At 40.8% G+C, this 18,018-nt stretch overlaps 1 protein-coding gene across 9 annotated transcripts in view; it reads right to left on the bottom strand.

The window, feature by feature from the left end:
- The window catches only part of LOC136432742 (KH domain-containing RNA-binding protein QKI-like), a 69,345-nt gene extending 55,492 nt beyond the window's left edge, over positions 1-13,853 (bottom strand). For 5 of the 9 annotated variants that reach the window (XR_010755590.1, XM_066424608.1, XM_066424701.1 and 2 more), the window contains exons 1-2: positions 13,711-13,849; positions 9,417-9,633 (exon numbers count right to left, since the gene is read on the bottom strand). Coding sequence is in view for 8 of the 9 variants with exons in the window: in XM_066424608.1 (XP_066280705.1) it covers positions 9,417-9,633; positions 13,711-13,752 (259 nt within the window). In the remaining variant the exon portion in view is untranslated. Of the gene's footprint in view, positions 1-9,416; positions 9,634-13,710 lie in introns of all 9 variants that reach the window. The other 4 variants (XM_066424433.1, XM_066424523.1, XM_066424255.1 and 1 more) reach the window with 2 other exon arrangements.
- Positions 13,854-18,018: the final 4,165 nt, after the last annotated feature.

Genomic DNA, 18,018 nt, shown 5'->3' with positions numbered 1-18,018 from the left:
ATGACTGTACCATTTCCTGACCGTGATGTCATATCTGTTTTGCAACTTGTCTTTCATCACAACTTTAACAAATGTTCTTTTTTTTATTTACTTCAAGAGCAGATGTCAATCATTTTCATAATCCAAACACCACTGATCTAGATTCTATTCAAATTGTGCTGCCCCTTAGGCTTTTCAGTGATAGATACATTCTTAGGAGCTGTTGTGGTATTCTATGACATAAGGGGCAGTGGAGGTGACCCATGTGAAAGTAGAAACACACTGACCACTTGAAGATTACCATTTGTTGTGGATAAGTCCATTTTCCTCAATCAATCATGTCAGAGTTTATCAACTCTGCTATGTTTTTTCCAGGAGTTCAGTGACCTTCATGTTATATACAACATCCCTGAGAGAAATCTTCCAAACAAATTAATACAAGCTTCTGAAACTCTTTTGTGTTGTTTCCAAATTTCGACCCGAAATCAGTGATCACTAAAGTTCTTCGACAATTAATTCCTACTGCATAATGCCAAACTATCATCAACATTTACAGGTAAGTGACATCAGGACTTTGCCTTCCAATCCCTTCACCTAAACGCAGCACAAGTGAATCTTCCCCTCCTCAAGATTGCAGACATAAGGAACCCATCACAGATCAGAGATCACTTATCTGAACAACTGTAAGTCATCCCTGTGATGCCTAATCTAACCAGGTTCCCTCGGGACCAGTGGACTAGCAACATGCTGCTTTCCCATCAGTGATTTCAGCCCTGAAACATTTAACTTTGATGTCTAGCATTTTCTCCCAATTAGGCGTCACTGAAACCCTGCTTTGGGGATACTGGGTCTTCAAGCCAGTCTACTGTTATACTTCAAACCCTACAGGCTACAGGTACACCACTGAGGTTTGGTTTCCCTATCCCAAAGTTGGAGATACAGTCCTGGTAGAATTGGCAGATGGAATACAAAGATAAGTTAGAACAATAAGACATCTTTCATCTTAGTGTAAAGCTAAGACTGAGACATCTAGCAACCATTAGCAGTGCTTGACCTCATCCATTTGATTGATCCAGATACTTCTTGCTTGCTGCAGATAGCTATCTTGTGCAGCACACCTTTGTGGAAAGATTGGGGTACAATTAGCCGATATCACGACTCAATAACCATCAAAGAGAGCACTATTATGAATTGTAAACATTTAGTGTACTGTATAGCCATGAAGTACTGCAATATGAAGAAGACTCCTGAAAACACAATCCAGACAAAATCCTGGCCGTTGTGCCACAGTTAGACAGTTAACACAAAATGATCTGATTACAGAAACTTGATCATTGGTTTACTTTCTTAACTATTCCTCTCCCTTTTTAAATCTCATACAAACAAAGACATTTGTCCAATTTCTGAGTCTTTCTAGAAAGAAAATCTTCTACAGCACTTCAGAGACTGCCTTTTTGTTAGGATCCATTTCTCATGCTTCTCCAGAGCTGTTTATCTAAATCATGGCAAACAAAACACCACCAAACACTCATGGTGACAATTTTGCTGTGAAGCAGGACTGAGCTGTTTGTTCAAGGGGCAACTTTCTTGAGGAAGCTGGAATCTGAGATGTCCCAACCACAACGCTCTTCCAACTAGCCTGCTGGGTAACCCTGTGAGCTGGACAGTTACAACAACACCAGCTCATTTGCCCTGACAGTCCCATGGCCAGGGTACACAGCATTTAATGAATGCTGCCAATGTTTACATAGATTCCAATATCAGCTCTGAGTTTGTCCATTTTTTCTGGCAAGAAACACTGACAACAGAGCCAGATTGGGACACTCTAACTTGTTTAACTTTCACCCTGCTGAAACAGCACAAAATTTGTACTATCAAATGTCAGTGATCAGTTTTCTACCATTCACAATTAGAAACCAAAACTGAGAAGAAAGAATGACCTCTCTGGTTTGATAGGATGGCTAGGAGGTGCCAAAAGCTTGACCAAAATTGGCTGCTGTGTCATTTATGACACATCACTTAATTAATTCCAGATCATGGATATAAAAAGTGATGATAGGGATTAGCTGGAAGAATGATCTGAAGATTCCTCCTGTCAGACACAAGTGGGGGTAATCTCATGGATTTGGGGGATAAACTAACAGGATTGTCAATCTACAATACAATACAATAAATATATTAAGCTTAATTGTTTTATGGTCAAAACAATGTGGTCTACCACCACCACAACCAACAAGTACCATTACTGTAATTACTTTATAAATCTAACTTTGTCAATTCTATGAAAGGTTATGGCATATTTTCAAAAGGCTAAGAAGTCACCCAAGGGTGAACCATCCCTGTCAGAAACTCTCAAAATCAGTGTCACCACATTGCAATAATCCTAAGCCTCAAGGCTATTTAGCCACAGGCATTCATTGCCCTTAACTTGGGGCACAGTTGGGCAGGTGTCCCCTGAGACGTCATGACTTCATTAACTCTGCCATCAGCCAAGGTTATCACATGGGAATGACCCAAAACCTCAGCAGGGTTCACTTGAAAAGGCTGACACATCCTAGTTGGCCCCCCTCCGATGTACGTACGGTAAATCTTTATACCTTTGCAGTGGTTCTTATGCTATATAGTATTTGTCCTAAGACTCCTAACACAAACTTTAAGAATCTGCGAAAACCTCCCATCCACTCTTGTCAAGCTAATTGAGGATTCAAATAAAGTGAAAGTGTTTTAGGAAATGAAATCCGTGCAAAAATGAATGAATTTACAGTAAACATGTGGTAAAGCTTGGATGGCTACATCATGTGGGGACATGGCAGCAGAGATGCAGCTTTGCATGATTTCCCAAGGCGATTCACAACATTCTTTCACATCAGGGCCACTCTAACAAATTTGTATTCCAAAAATTCATGTCAAACAAAATCTTTCATCGGTGTGGCCTTTTAGTCTTACACCACCACTTTATTCACACCATACCTACAGTTTGATGCCTTGCAATGTCACCAGTCATCACCTACTATAAAACTTGATTTATGTCCTAACTCTGGGGAGAACCTACCAACTGGAAAAAAGTGTACTATTGCTGTCCAGAGGTTATTGAACTCAGATTTAGTGGAAAACCTCTTGGTTTATTTACCTTTCCAAGTATCCTTTTAAACAAGAGACTTTCCAGATTGCAACAGACAGGTATACATCTGGCTATGATTATGTCACTTCTGTGAAAGGCTATTGAATTGACACTTGAGCAAGAGAATGTTATGTCATTTTGTTCTCAGGCATCTAACAATAAAGTTGCCCCAGTTCACTTGTAGATAATTTCATGAACCTTTAGTATACATTACCAATCTCCATAGCAATAAAATTAGCAAAGTAACACTGGGTCTGTTCGTGATTAGCACAGTGTATCAAAACATCTTCAATTTTACCAACCTCTGATCTAATTGCGCAGTTGGCACTTTGCCCAAATGTACCCCCTCTCCATCAATGACCAAATCATGGAAGTATATAATGGAGCCATTCTGCCCATAACTGAGCTAATCAAACCAGCAGTGCCCCTCCTGCGCCATCCGCCAGTTAATGAATTTAATTTACTCCCATCTGCAAAGTGTTTTGACCATATTACTACCTCTAGATTAAATCAATACAGTTGGAGTTCAATAAAGATGGGATAAGGTAGCTGCTGAATGTACAAATAGATGGGAGATCAGACAACTCGACAGGCAATGTCCTGGACCCTTCTCTGAAACAGAATGTTTAGCTACATCCTATATTCTGTCCATACGCATCCATATGACAAATCCAATATAGAAGGTTGGGCAGTTGTCACCAATGTGAAAAGGGAGATATTCATTGTTTTAGATCTCTGTGTTTGTTTTTCCTGTGTATGTTCGTTTTTTTTGATATTGTAGAGTGACAGATTGTGAGGCAGAAGAAACTACAAAACTGGAAACTGGTAGGTTAGCTTGGGATCTAAAGTTGGTCTGGCAGAATGGTAAGGTTGGTTTGGCCTGGGTCCAAAGTTGGCCACACATTGACAGAATTATCAAGATATTCAAAATAATGAATAAAACAAGAAATTCACAAAAACTCTTAACATTTCACAGAGGTATGACAATGAGATCTTCTATTTCTTGTTTTGTTTGTGCTTCAGACACACACCTCTCTCCCTCTCTTGGTTCTCCCGTCATTTAAAAATTACCCTTTTTGAACAGCAAAATGCTGTACAGCCTGGTAGTAATACAATTCTTGCTAGGTCCCCCACTCATTTGGGACATACACTCTGGAACCTCTTCCTGACCTCCTGGGATAGTCCAACTCCAGAGTGGCAGGAGGGGGGGGGGGGTGGACATCAAAGTACATGCCAAAGATGAAATGTTTTCTCTCTTGATTAATGGTAGCCGCTGTCCCTCACTTTGTTATTGTAACAAGACCCTTATAATCATTTCTTTATTTAGACCAGATATGTGCTAATAGAATTGGGTTGCTTCCATTTCAACTGCAACATTTTTAATCTGTCATCTATACTGATGGAATCTACCCAGCCATGACCCCTGCTACTTGCCAAGGATATTGCCTTCTTAAGTTCTCCTTTTCTTGTCTGATACATGTATAGGACAATGAAAATAGAGCTGCAACTATGAGTTTGACTGATATCATTTATCCTTCATGCATGGTGTAACTCTGCTCAAAAGGCAAGCGCAGCAAGGAGCGGTGCTATAAGGGGAGAAAGAGCCATTAATTTGTTCCTCTGCTATGTTGCTCATGATTTATAGAGCGACACATGCAACCTCCTGAAAAAACTGGGACTTTCCTGACCAACAGTTAATTCATAGAATAGTTACCTTTCCGTTCAAACTAAATTGTATAGCAGTCATACTTGATTTTCAAATACTGCCTATTGGCTGGCATAATAGTGGCGGCATAATAGTGGCTAGTCGTTGTTTACAAGTTGTATATGCCAAATATGGAAACAAGGCTATTTTTGTAGTACAGATCATGATGATCCATTGCCCCACTAAGACCAAGGGGTAAAAGGTTCACATATGCCAGCCAAAGTTCACAGGCTTTGACAAACTGCGGATCAGTGAGGGACTGTCTTGTTTTCTCTCTAAGCTGGGACAATGGCGGGACCATACAACAAAGACATACATACTACTGCAATGGCAGAAATGGCTTGAAAGAAAGGCACCTTTCTGTGTACGGGTTTCGAAATTTGCAATTCTTTTCTTTTCATTCTTGCACATTTCTCCTGCGTCTGCACTCCCTGCCAGGGCAGCCACACAAACGCTTCATTGAAGTCCATTGTGCCGTGCTCCCATAGAATTCCCATTGTACCCACAACATCAGGCATTCATGGCAAAAATCCCATTTACCAGAACAATCAGACCTCCTGAACAGTAAACCACCACAAAACTAACTCCGCTGCATATGCACAGCTCATTTTAAAACCGTAATCCCCAAGTCCTTTCCTACTGCAAAAACACTCCGTGGAGATAAGGAAATCTGCATGTATGGCTGTTTGGAGAGTTCCCAAGTACTGTACACAGGCATCTAGCGCCTAAGTTTACACTGCTATCAAACCTAATCTAAATTGCTGGACTCAGTGTTTGCACTTGGGGCTAGAGTAAACCTATACTGGAAGAGTTTCACAATTCTCCTAGGACCATGCAAACAAGCTGGAGATTGTAATCATAATCATCTCAGTCCCTGGCCTATGCTTTACAAACTAGGCTGTAACATGTATCAAGATTTGGAGCTGTTTGGGCTTACTTGCAGCCAACTTTGCACGGCTAATTGGCAAAATGCACACACATAATCAAATAAGGATTTTCTTCTGCACCAAAAGGTGCTGCTACTCATTAATAGATTTCTCTCACAAACATAAGCTAATTACTGCAATTTAATGAATAATATTACAGCATTGCTAAATATTCATAGCCTAACAATACAGTTCCAAAATAGAAGCAACGTGTTATTGTTTTCTCCTTCCTGCATAATGTCTGTACCACACAACCAATTTTTGCAGGAAGGTGAAAAGGGAATGCTTTTAATCTTTGAGGTTGATAATTGCTAAAGTCTGACCACATGTGAGTATACAGTACTCCAGTGATGGATGAGTCCCGGGAGTGTCCTGGTCCCCCACATGATTTATTCCATATGGAGAAATGATCTGTTCCTCCCCAGGTGGAAAACTGGAACTAAAGCATTATCCCTTGTGTTTAGATCTAACAACTTCCCAGGAAGTAAATCTAAGCCCACTATGATTCTGACATCCCAAATACTTGGTATACTTCTCATGGGTTTCACGGATGTGCTAGTCCCTCGGCCATGAACTTACTGGAACTGGAAGAGCACATATGTGATCAGGGGTGCTATACTTTGTTCGTTGGAATTTTGCCACCTAGTGGTAGCACTTCTCTACTTTTACACACAGCCAACACATTTCTATAATGTATGCTGTCAAGTCTCTCTTTCCATCCAACAAAACACTGTATTTTAATTGGTACACATGGGAAATTAGACACTATCTTCACACCACCAGTGTAGCCAATAACAGTGATAAATCCTGAGTACTATCATTACTGATGTCTAGGCATATCTTCTTCCTCCTGACAGATGAATAAACAGACTAACTAGTTTTATCTTACTTCATCAGTTCTGTTACTAACAAACTACCATTCTGGGGAACTGATGCCTGTTAGTCATTTCAAATTTACATCTAAGAAGTAAGATGATATCATGCTAAGGAAAAGACTAAAAGGTGACAGCATTCTACATTTCATCTAGACCCAGGAAAGAAAGAGAAGAGTTAGAACACAGATGTTGCCACAGTTGATAGCTCCCAGATTCCACCATTTCTTGCTCCTTTGTGTGAAAAAATCACTCAGTACTGCCCCCCCCCCCAAACCTTACACCATACCAAAGTTTGTTGACCCATGCAGGAGGGTCTCCTCCTATACTTTGTTTATACTATGTCATAAGAACTTCTGTTTACATTAGGTGCATCCAAGACATCTGTTGAAGTTGTCTGCTGCTAAAATATTTCTAGACTACTATTCAACACTACAGAGTAACGTGATCTTTCTTTCAAATTCCAAAAGAAAGGTTGGGAGTTCGCGAAAGATAATGCCAGTGCTGAGGCCAATCTTGAACAAAATACTTGCTATGCAAAGGTAGAATGATGGAGTGTAGAAAAAGCACTAATGATTGTGATCGATTTTGTGGCTTTTATGGCTAGACCATAGGGTGTGTAGGCATGTGGTGAGAGGATTTTGATGCTGTTCAGTTGGCCGTATCAAGGGCCACTCGTGGCCTGGATATGTGCTACTCCTGGCAGCCCGCTGCTGAATTGATCATTTCATCATGCACGCAAGAGCACACTGAAGAGCAATCCTACTTATTCTACCCTTTGTGCCAAACACACAACTGGGACTGATTGGCAAAATTGCTCAATTTATTAAATCATACACAGAACACGGTGGCCAATATTTCCCGAGCCGGGACGGTTAATTTGGATGGGTAACCTCCAGTTATCTGAGCACCTCTTTATGATTTACTACACTTGTGTGGGGCACAATCGATAATAAGGTTTGATCACACTGGGGAACCCCACCTGGAAGAGCCAATCACACTCTCACATATTGATTCCCCTGTGCTAGATAAATAGACATTATGTACCTGTGGTTGAGTTGTCAATGCAGGACACACCAAAACCATTGTACGGCTAAAGCCACAGGGACAGATTGACAGTACTGTTAGTAGTAACACTGATGTAGTTACAGAAAGGGCTATTTGTATTCCAAAGCTGTTCCTAGTTTGGCATTCCCTAAGCGGTATTCCTTGTGGAGTCTGCCTTTGTATGCTGGTAATTTAGTCTGATTCACATCTGCGAAATAGAACCATGACTCTTTTGAATTTGCCAACTGTTTTCTTCTCAACAACTTTTTCTAATCACCCAGAATCAAAGTCGTTGGAAAAATGCCAGATATTCAATAAACAGTCTCAAACAGATTTATCCCAAAATTTACTTTCCTGTCTGTGTCAAGCTTACAGGGAGGGGAAAAACAAACATTTGCTGGGTTGGCATCAGTCCCTTTTCGAGGGTTGGTGTGATCCAGTGTAATTTTATCCCCTCCAACGTCTAGTATACGTGCGGGGCAACATCGGGAAACTGTTAGAAGTTTTTTTCTGGGTCCAAAACTTGCACTCCTTCTACGTAGTAGCAAAAAGCCTGGGCGAAACTAGCGGCTTCCTAGCGTCTGAAGCGGTAGATCTAATACTGCAATCAATTCATAACCTAACACAACATCTGTGCGTTCTGGTTATAAACTGTGGATACAGGGAGCACTCGGGCTGAGAAAATAAACCTGACGGCCTATGAATGCGCGATGGCTTTTGTTGTGAGTATCATGGCTGGGGGATCTCGTTTCAACATGGCAGCACCAGAGCCTGACTCTGCGCAGGAATGCCGCCAATCTGTGCCGACAACTCTCTCTCTGCCTCCCCCCTCCCAATCCTCGAGCCCATTTAAGACTTCCCGTGACTGGTTTACGTGGGAATAAGTCGAAAGTTAGGTGAAAAGGGCCTGTTTGAGGCTGTTTTAGGGACAGGGTGGAAGGGTGGGCACAGATTGGGAACTCGCGACCCCGTCCTCCCCCCGCGGGCATGCAGCGCCGTGGACACAACTCACCAAAACACAGACATTCTTCCTGCGTCCATTAGTCAAAATTGGTCTGTAAACCAGCAAATGGCGTGGAAACTGGGGGCCAGATTGGAAATAGAGGTCCAACACCAGTGATCGGAGCGGCAAATAATAGATTTGGGACGATATTTTTCCCCCAACTGCGAAGTTTTTTCTGACAGTTCATTCTGAGTCCCTCGAGGCATGTGTCGGTATTCCATCTGCTAGATGAACTGATTTTTATCAACACTCACATTCCTGGTAACTTCTGTCCTTAGTTTATAACACTTGGACTACAAAAGATGCGTCTTGAAATAATTAGATCACAACTAGAGTGTGTGTTTATGTTACAAAAGTGTCACACATCGAGACAGGAAGGCAGACAACATGGGGAGGGGAATTGTGGTATCTACCACGGAAGTTGTCAAAATTCTGGAGGCGCGACTCATTTTTTTTTCAGGAACGACCCCAACTTCCGAAAATGGCTACGCCCTGAAATCCTGACAGAAACTCGAGAAGAAGCTACCAGACTATCTCGCGTCTGTTGCTATTCTCAGAGCAGTTTTAAACGCCATACTCCAGTGGCGAACTTGTCGACAACAAATTCTTGATGCAGGCGCGTCGGAGCGCGACCAATTTCCAGCTGACCTCGGCCAACTTCCGACGCAACTCCCCCGCTGCCCGGCCACTTCCCGTTCCCAACCGACAACCACCCGGGGAAAACACATTGTACACTTTCTAACATAGAATTCAAACGGCATACCTTCGTCCAAAAGTCGCTCCAAGTGCCGGAACATGTTGGGGACCATGGCGATGGCTTGCTTGTCCTTGATGAGCTGTGCCAAGTACTCCACCGAACTCGGATCGGGCTCGGCTGGCTTGGTCATGTTGCCGTGCATGTTCATGTTGTTCCCGATGTGGTGGTTCTGAACCAACATCCCCGTACCCCCCGACACCATCGACATCTTCGACAGAAAGACCTGAGAGTAGTTTTTCGTAGGAAAAAAAGAAAAAATCCGTATATGTTTGGCCGACTCTTGTAGAAAGTTGAGTTGAGATGTGTGAAGTCTGTCGCTCCCTCTGCGCACTGTGACTTTGTTTATGAAATGAACATGTGCTGGGGTGCGCAGGCGCACTAACGGACCCCCGGAGATTTCGGGAGATACCAAGTCTCACAAAGGGGGGATCAGGGTGGTAACTGTCAAACTTTTTACAAAACTTTTTCCAGATGGGCAAGAGGAGGAGGATGGAGGTACTGGAAGACTGTGGTTTGAATTTGGTTAGATTTTGTCTATGGCACCTATCTGAGTTAAGTTTAGTAGCTAAAAGGGACTGTATGACAGTGTGAGTATCATACAGTGTATCTAAACAAGCTTCATTGTGAAAATTGAAAGGAGGATCTGCCAAATGTGATTAGGATTGTACTCTACTCTTTTGGAACACAAGCCTTTATTGGATACACATGTGTGCAGGGTTGGTGGTACATGACTCATGAGCAGGACTGTCATCCCACTGCACTGCAAGCCAATTCAGATGTTGAAAGACTAGCTTGTTGATGGGTTACAAAATCTATTTGAGTTTGTATGATCCTGTGAGAATTAATTAAATGTCTTTAGACTCCACAGTTTTCAAAACATATTTCTTCCAGAGAAAATGCAGTTAAACCAAACAGGCTAAACTAGTTTTTTTATGATGGATGAAACTAAACATTCTGGTATATTGTTTACCCTTTGGCAGAGATGCTGGGACAGTGTTTAGTTGATATAATAAACAAATCTGCTTCATCCACGCTATATTTTCAAACTATTGAATGCATTAAGATGATTGTCTGGTGGAGGATTTTAAAAGATTTTGAGTTGGATTGGGGAAACACTGACTGAGGATGCATGGCACAGATGTGAAATACACTGGACATTTATGATAGTACATTTGTACATACAGTGACGAAATGTTGATGTCAACTGTTTCAATTAACATCTGAATGATGTGGTATCTCAGATGAAAAGGGTTCTCCAGAATTGCTCAACTTGTTGATCACTGGGGTGGCTGGGTTCTATCATGGACAGGCAGCAACTGTCACAAGTCTCCCATCTTGTTTTTCTTTGAGATACCCTGTGCCCCTGTTTCTCAAATCCTACATATGCCACTTGACCCCCCTCCCCTCATGTAAATCTATTAGATGGTACGAAAACTTTAACCAGGGAGGTTTCAATCAGATAATCTTTCAGGATTTTGTAACCTTGATTAATATTTGTCCTCAATGGACATAACTGACCCCCTTTTTTCATTCAACCACATCTTGAAGTGTCTGATTGGCTGCCCCCTAAAGTTGAATAGAATGTTCCTTGCCCCCCTTGGCTGCAAGCTAGGGCCAAACACAGTAGGAAACCCTCCCTCTAGGCAGTGACAAATGTGTTGGAATTATCAACTTTTGACACTGTGGCCTTTTGGGATGCAAATGAAACCTCAAGGCCATGTCTTCTCTCGCTCAGTCATGGTTTTCACTCCATGTCCCACCCAGAAATGTCTATAAGGAAAGATTTACCTTTGCACATTTCCTGTAGGCATGTTTGGGAAGCTGATGCTTCAGTCATTTTTGGTGTGTCCCTATGCAATTGTTTTGCCTTCCTGCGGAAGCTAATTACATGCTGCAACTGTGGAATAACTGCTGCAGGTCGGGTCGCAATGCTGAAATTCTTCCAGGCCCAAAATACCCCTAATTTATTTGATGGTGCGTTACGTTGCCCATCGTGTTGATCATCTTTCCTGTGAAGTAAATCGCGGAGGGTTCTTCAAACAACTTTTGCCCTCCAAACTGCCCCAGAGTCAAGGCTTGAACACATAAATCTGCCCTGGCTGGGACATTTATAAGGCCTCGCAGAATTCTCCACATTTCGACATCCCTTTCCTCCAAAGCAAAAGGTGGGGAGTTCGAACTGTGATCTATCCAATGAGCACCAAATTTGGAGGAGCAGTACAGCAGTTTGCACTGTAGTGAAGACACTATATGTCACTTTATGTGAAAACTGTTGACAGAGAGCGCAAAGCCCTTTCGACAGCAAAAATTAGCACATTCGGTGACTTCTTTTGAAGAGATTTGTGTGACAATACACACTTGTCAACAGAGTTTACATTATTGACAAGATCACTCTATTGACAGCAGTGTCAGTATGGTGTGAACTATGGCTTAGAATGGAATCATGGCAAATTCACAGTCGGATGCAAAAACAGCTGTAAATTATACACATCAAAATTCCACAGGTCAAAAGTAGCTGGCATCTTCCGCCATTTCTGTATGCAAAGATCGAGCAGCATCAAATAGTCATTGAGTTGACCTTGCAGTTGACTGTTGTTGACATTATTCAGCAAATAAAGGTGCTACCAGTCGCTGCTGATCACCTACAAGGGTAACTTGACCAGCGCTATCCTTCAAAGAACGTTTACGACTTCTTTTTTCGGCAGCAGGAGAATGCCTTGCACGCATCCTTCCCATAATTCTTTAGACAGGTGGAGAGCTGTTGTTGTTAAACAGTTCTGGTGAGCAGGACTAGTCTTATGGATTCTCCATTTCCCATGATGTCGGGGGAGACCTGAGGTGTGTAGCCAAACTTCTGCAATATTTCCAGATGTAACTTTTCTACCACACTTCAAATTAGTTTTGAAATGCTTCACCATATGTTTGGCGACAGTGAAACTAGAATTGCTCCATTTACATACACATTTAAAATCATGTGTTCTTTATTTTTTTCATTATCAAAATTTTGTCATTTTGAAAGCTAGGTTTTTAAAAAAAAATTTTGCCCAAGTACCAGTAGTTTCTTAGTTATGGGTTGGCTACACGACCTCCTTTGCTTACGGTCTGCCTTTGAATAAATCCAGAGCAAAGCATTTTGTCTCAATTATTGAAATCCTTCTTCAACCAGGTAAAAGACAAGATAGGCTGTGCGGAGGGTGCTAAACTTTTCGATTACAAACTGGCATCCTCTGGAGATACAAGATAAGAAAGGAGTTTGCATATGAAACCATTCTTCAGGTCTCCCTCGAACTCCTGTCCGTCGTCTAATCCCTCCCCAGCCTGCCTTCGCCAGATTTACAACACGACAGCGAACAATAAAAATGTATCAGTTCAATTACAGTCGGGGGTTTAGTGGTCTTCCATCACAAAGAGTCGTCAATGGCAATGGCGGGCGCATTTGGCTGAAGACAAATACGGCCATACTGTGTCGGGCACTAAACCCAATCATTGCCTATAGAATAGAAAACATACTGGGTAATTTGTACTCGGCTTGGATGACGAATGCATGAGTAGTAGATCTGAACGTGACCTGTTCCTTTACTTAGTGAAATGCATTTTTAGGAAGAGGATTGCATGTTAACAAATTATCTAAAAATCAATATGTTAATCCCATGAAGTAGTAACCTCCTTGAGAGGTTTCCTTTTGTATTTACTGCAAGGTTTTGATTTGTTTTCATTTTATGTGTATCCTGTGGTAAATGTTTACATATGAATGCACCATTATTTAAAAGGCAGTACTGTACATCTGGAAATGTTCATTGTGGTTTTATTTCATTAATTTTTGCTGTGACCTCTCTGCCTCAAAGTTATAGCACTGTCCGGAATATGCATTGCCATTGCATAAATTAACTACCGCACTAACGAATGTTTTCATCTGCAAACACAGCAAAAACATTCTTCCCTTCTACAGCAAAATTTACAGTATTATGATAATGTACAATAAGATTGGAGTTGCCAAATTTTTACAGTCATTGTACATTAACATATAATGTGATCAGGGCCACTTACAAGTAATCTAATTATGTCACAGATTAAAGCTGATAAGTGGACTTTTGATAAGATTATCTAGTTTATGCAAGGAGATTAAATACTGTATTTAACCTCCTTGGTTTATGAATGGTTTATAAAAATGATTTTGATTCAGCATTGACTCTGGGGAGGGTAAAAAGCCTGCTTGTTTGTGGTTCACTGTTGTTCTCTGACAAGACCATCCTTTCTTGTTGTGTTTCCACTTACAGCCATTAACTAACCATTGACTAACCTGTTCTGCATTGAACATTGACCAACTTGAGGGAACTTCCATGATTCAATACACAGTTCCTGGGGCCAATCTTGAGTTGGAAGACTGGATGGTTTGGTCAAAACCTCCTTGGTTTGGTAGATTGTGGGTATCCCAACTTTCTTGTAAATTTAAATTAATTAATTTAAATATCTATGCAGTAAACAGGCACTGCATCTTGGGTGCTTGGGGTACCAGAAAGGCAAATCGAACTAACACAAATAAAATGTCCAAAATGTCAAATGTCAGCAGTTTTGAGGCTTTCGGACATTGTCATGCATATTCCTAATGTGACCAATGACAAACTGGAACGCCACTGTGCCTTTCACAAAACCAGGGTTCAAAAGGTCAGCGAGGCACCATGGGAATTACAAACATCAATAGCTGGAATCCAGGAGACTGTCATCATATGTCACCAATGTTCATTCTGTTCCAACCATTGGGCTTCGAACTCTAATAGATACAGCTGTTCATAGGAACCACTGTTTTGCCATAAAAGTACATGTGTCATTATGACTAATTTCTTGTCCTGTCCAAGCAAATCAAAGGCTTCAATAAATTATTACGAACAGCTGTGTTTCTTAGTAAAAGAAGTACATCCTTCCAAAATAGAACAGGAAATATTTTGATATTTTTTATTTGCAAGAAAGCAAAATAAAAGTGTCATATCAGTTCTTCATGTTTTACATCTTCATCTTAAAGTTCAAATTAAAAAATACCTTGGATACCAAACAACACCAGGGGATTTAGAAATACTTGTCATTCATTACCGCAATGAATTTAAATGACAGACACATTCCAGGACCAAGGTAAAAAAATATGAAGGTCTTTTAGATGACATGTCCTTACATATTCCTTATGTTTTAGTCTTACCAATTGTAGCACAAATATGAGAAAGAATGTGTGAAGCAAAATGTTATGGACCAGCAAATATTTCTAGTTCTTTGCAATTAGACCACCTGTATTGTGAAGGGAGAGCAATTACTGTACTGTACCATAAATGATAATAGAAAGAACATGCATCATGTTCCAATGAAAAGCGAAAGACGAGAAACTACAAAAATTCTTTTACTTTTCAATGTGATAGAAGCCATACGGGCGATAATGAGCAATAGCTATAGAAACGTATGCAGCAGTGGGACGGCTAATCTCCACATGAAAAGGTGATTTGTACAGCATGTTTTCACAGATTTTGAAGCTGCTGTGCAGAGTGTCATCTTTAATGGTATTTGAATAGGTGAAGCCGAGAAAAGTAGTGTGAATGGGGAGGAGACAGGATATGACTATCTCACCTTATCATAATTTTACAACTGTCTTGGGAATTTCTTTAAACTTAAAGACAATATTCTAGATCTAAAAGAAAACTTGGGTAGAAAGGAAATAGGCAAAACAAAAACATCTCAGCTGTGAGTGTCTGTGTAGCTTATAAGAACACAACATGCACATCTGACGATAGTGGTTGTGGTAGTTGTTTGAACTTTCTCTGGTAGATAACATACAAATACCTTTATGACGCTGGTCTATTTTGATTGGATTAACTGAGTAACAGCGACAACAGGTACCAATGGCACCATAAAGTCCCTCAATCCTAAAAGCCTCTGGAGTTTAGCTTAGCCGTGTTTGTGCAAGGAGCTTTACCTCCTTAGATTTTATGCAACTCTGACAAGACAAGTGGTTGTTATGGTGACGGAGTAACAAAAGAATGATGGAGAACAATGAAGCTACAGCTAACAATGCAGAAAATGGGCTTCAGTCCCCTCTGATGTGTCACTGTCTGTGATGGAAATGTCCTTTGAGACCAGGAACTGAGGAAGCCAAGCTCCAGGGCAGGGAGGTTCACAAAAGAGACCCAGCAACAGTGGGTAGTGATGATGAGGGGGCTGGCTTTGGGGAGATGTTTCCTCTAATTAACTACATATGAAGCCATGCAAAATGATTCCTTTGTTTGTTTGTTTGTTTGTTTGTTTGTTTGTTTGTTTGTTTGTTTGTTTGAAATCAGCAAAAGACCAGACAAATTTATAAATACTTAAAATAGGATTTTACAAAAGGGCAAGAAAAGTCAGTTCAAAAGTATGAAAATTGTTAGTTTCCCTAACTTTGCTAACGGTTACTATTCACATTAACCCCCTTAACCCTAGGAGCCACAATCGTGGCTTCACGCTTAAACCCTAGGAGCCACATTTGTGGCTCAGGATTTGGCGGGAGATTCAAACTATGCCCCAACAGGGAATCACCCAATCAAAAAGCTTCTAACTGGTGGAATTAACCAATCAGAGGATACTAACCTATGGGGCCTTGTTTACACATCATTTTGAGGTTTCTGAGGGAGATTTTGAGTGGAGATTTTGAGTGTCGATTGAGCAAAAATGTCAGAGTCGGAGGGTGAAATTCGGAAGCCGGGGAGACAAGTGAGAATTCCGGGGATTCCAGTGAGGACTCTGGAGATTCTGAGGAACACAATGAACGTCAATAACTTATGTTTTGGTTGCACATTGTGATATCTAGGTCGTAGTAGTCAGGGCCCAGAGGTCCTGGGGCCCCATGTGGTTGAATAGAGAAGTTCCTAGGTTTTTGTTGGTGTTTGCTGTAGCCTTATTAGCAGGTGTGTCATGAACAGCTGTTACATGGAATGAGTCCCTTTTTACACTACCCTGTGTTTATTTCTGTGTCAGAATGTGGGTCCTAGATATGCATGATGATTTTATTTTGGTTTTGAAATGCATTTTGGAGTAGAAAACTGTTAAGTAGATGTGGGGAGGGACAGCACATGATGGGCGTGGCACTGAATCCCGAGTCAGTAGTAATTAGTAGTAATTACAATATCCGTAGTAATTGTCAACCAATACTGAAACTACCAGCATACCAGCACTGTATATATATAGTCAAGTACTTCTGCAGAGTTTTATGGTAAAGGGAAAGCATTTTTGCCCCTGGACAGACCTTTTCATTTTGTGAGACTTTTATTTTCCAGTTTTTCGTATTGTTTCTGGGGGTACTCAAATGGTTATTACTGCCATCAGATTGATGCTATGATGTTTGTTTTACTTGCATTAAACAGAGCAGTCTGAGAGCTTTACAGCAATATATAGTTTTCCTAGTCTACTCTTTACATAAGATCTATATTAATCTTAAACAAAAAGTACACGTTGACACCGGTCAAGCCTGGAATTATAGCCAGTATTCTGGACTACCAAAAATTTTTTAGCCAGTGTCAAGGGGGTTAAGAAAAGTTTATCTGCTAAATAATGAATAAGGATTAACCTTTTTTAAAGAAATAGATATTCATTAAGTATTGTTGAAATAAGTCAAGGATGTTGGAATGTACGTTGTACAGTACTGGTCATGCATATAGATATTTTTTTCCTATGAGGAGATCCATGATATGTATCCGCCAATGAAATGTTGTTTGATTAACTTATGCATGTTACGGGAACAATGACTGCTATTTTGGGCATTTGTCGTGTCTGTAAGATCTGCCATAAGAGCATCATTAAAATTTCTGATCTGATGCAATCCTTAGTATGTGGTTGATGCAGTAATTAACATAACACAAGATACCAAATCAACAAAGGTGAGCTTGCTAATTATAACAATCATGTTGTTGTGGTGTGCGCTTGTTGTCTTCAGGGGTGTAAACAAGTCCATTCCTTTGGAATTGTTCGCATAATCTCCATCACCTGAGGCAGTGTTTTTTCAGGATCCCTGTCCCATGTCTTAACGTTGTATCCTCTGAACATATGCTTCAGAGTTTTATCTTTCCCTCTTTTTCCAGTGGTAGGATTCTAAGAAAATTTAGAATGCAAGGTAATATAACTGTGTGTGTTTTTTTCAGGATGAAATTGCATGGTCCCTGTGTCCTATGTCCTTCCTTTGTTGTATCCCCCAAACATCTGTGAGCATATGCTTCAGGGTTTTATCATTACCTCTTTTTCCAGGGGTAGAAGTCAATGGAAAGTTAGAATGCAATGTAACTGTTTGGGTTCAGCGGTAAGGAATAGCTTATTTTCATGTGGTTTTTGGCAGGGGTGGTTTCCCTAGTGGAAAGTGAGGGAATTTGCTGGATGAGTGGAAACAGTTGGAATCTATCCTATGGAGAATTGGTGGAATGTTGAGCAAGGGGGCGGGGCTTTAAAAAAAGCTGACAGCGAGATATGTGACTCACTGTTTTTTTCCTGAAAGTTAAGCATTCATTCAACAAGTTGTAAGTTGATAGAGAGTAGAGAGAAGAGTGACCTTGGCATTTTAAGTCCTCTTTAGGATGCATACAGGACAGATTTCAGAACTTATTTC

Source organism: Branchiostoma lanceolatum, chromosome 1, assembly GCF_035083965.1.
Source record: "Branchiostoma lanceolatum isolate klBraLanc5 chromosome 1, klBraLanc5.hap2, whole genome shotgun sequence".
NCBI classification, from domain to species: domain Eukaryota; kingdom Metazoa; phylum Chordata; class Leptocardii; order Amphioxiformes; family Branchiostomatidae; genus Branchiostoma; species Branchiostoma lanceolatum.
The sequence above is the reverse complement of the archived record's forward strand: the minus strand, read 5'-3'. Positions and strand labels throughout refer to the sequence as shown.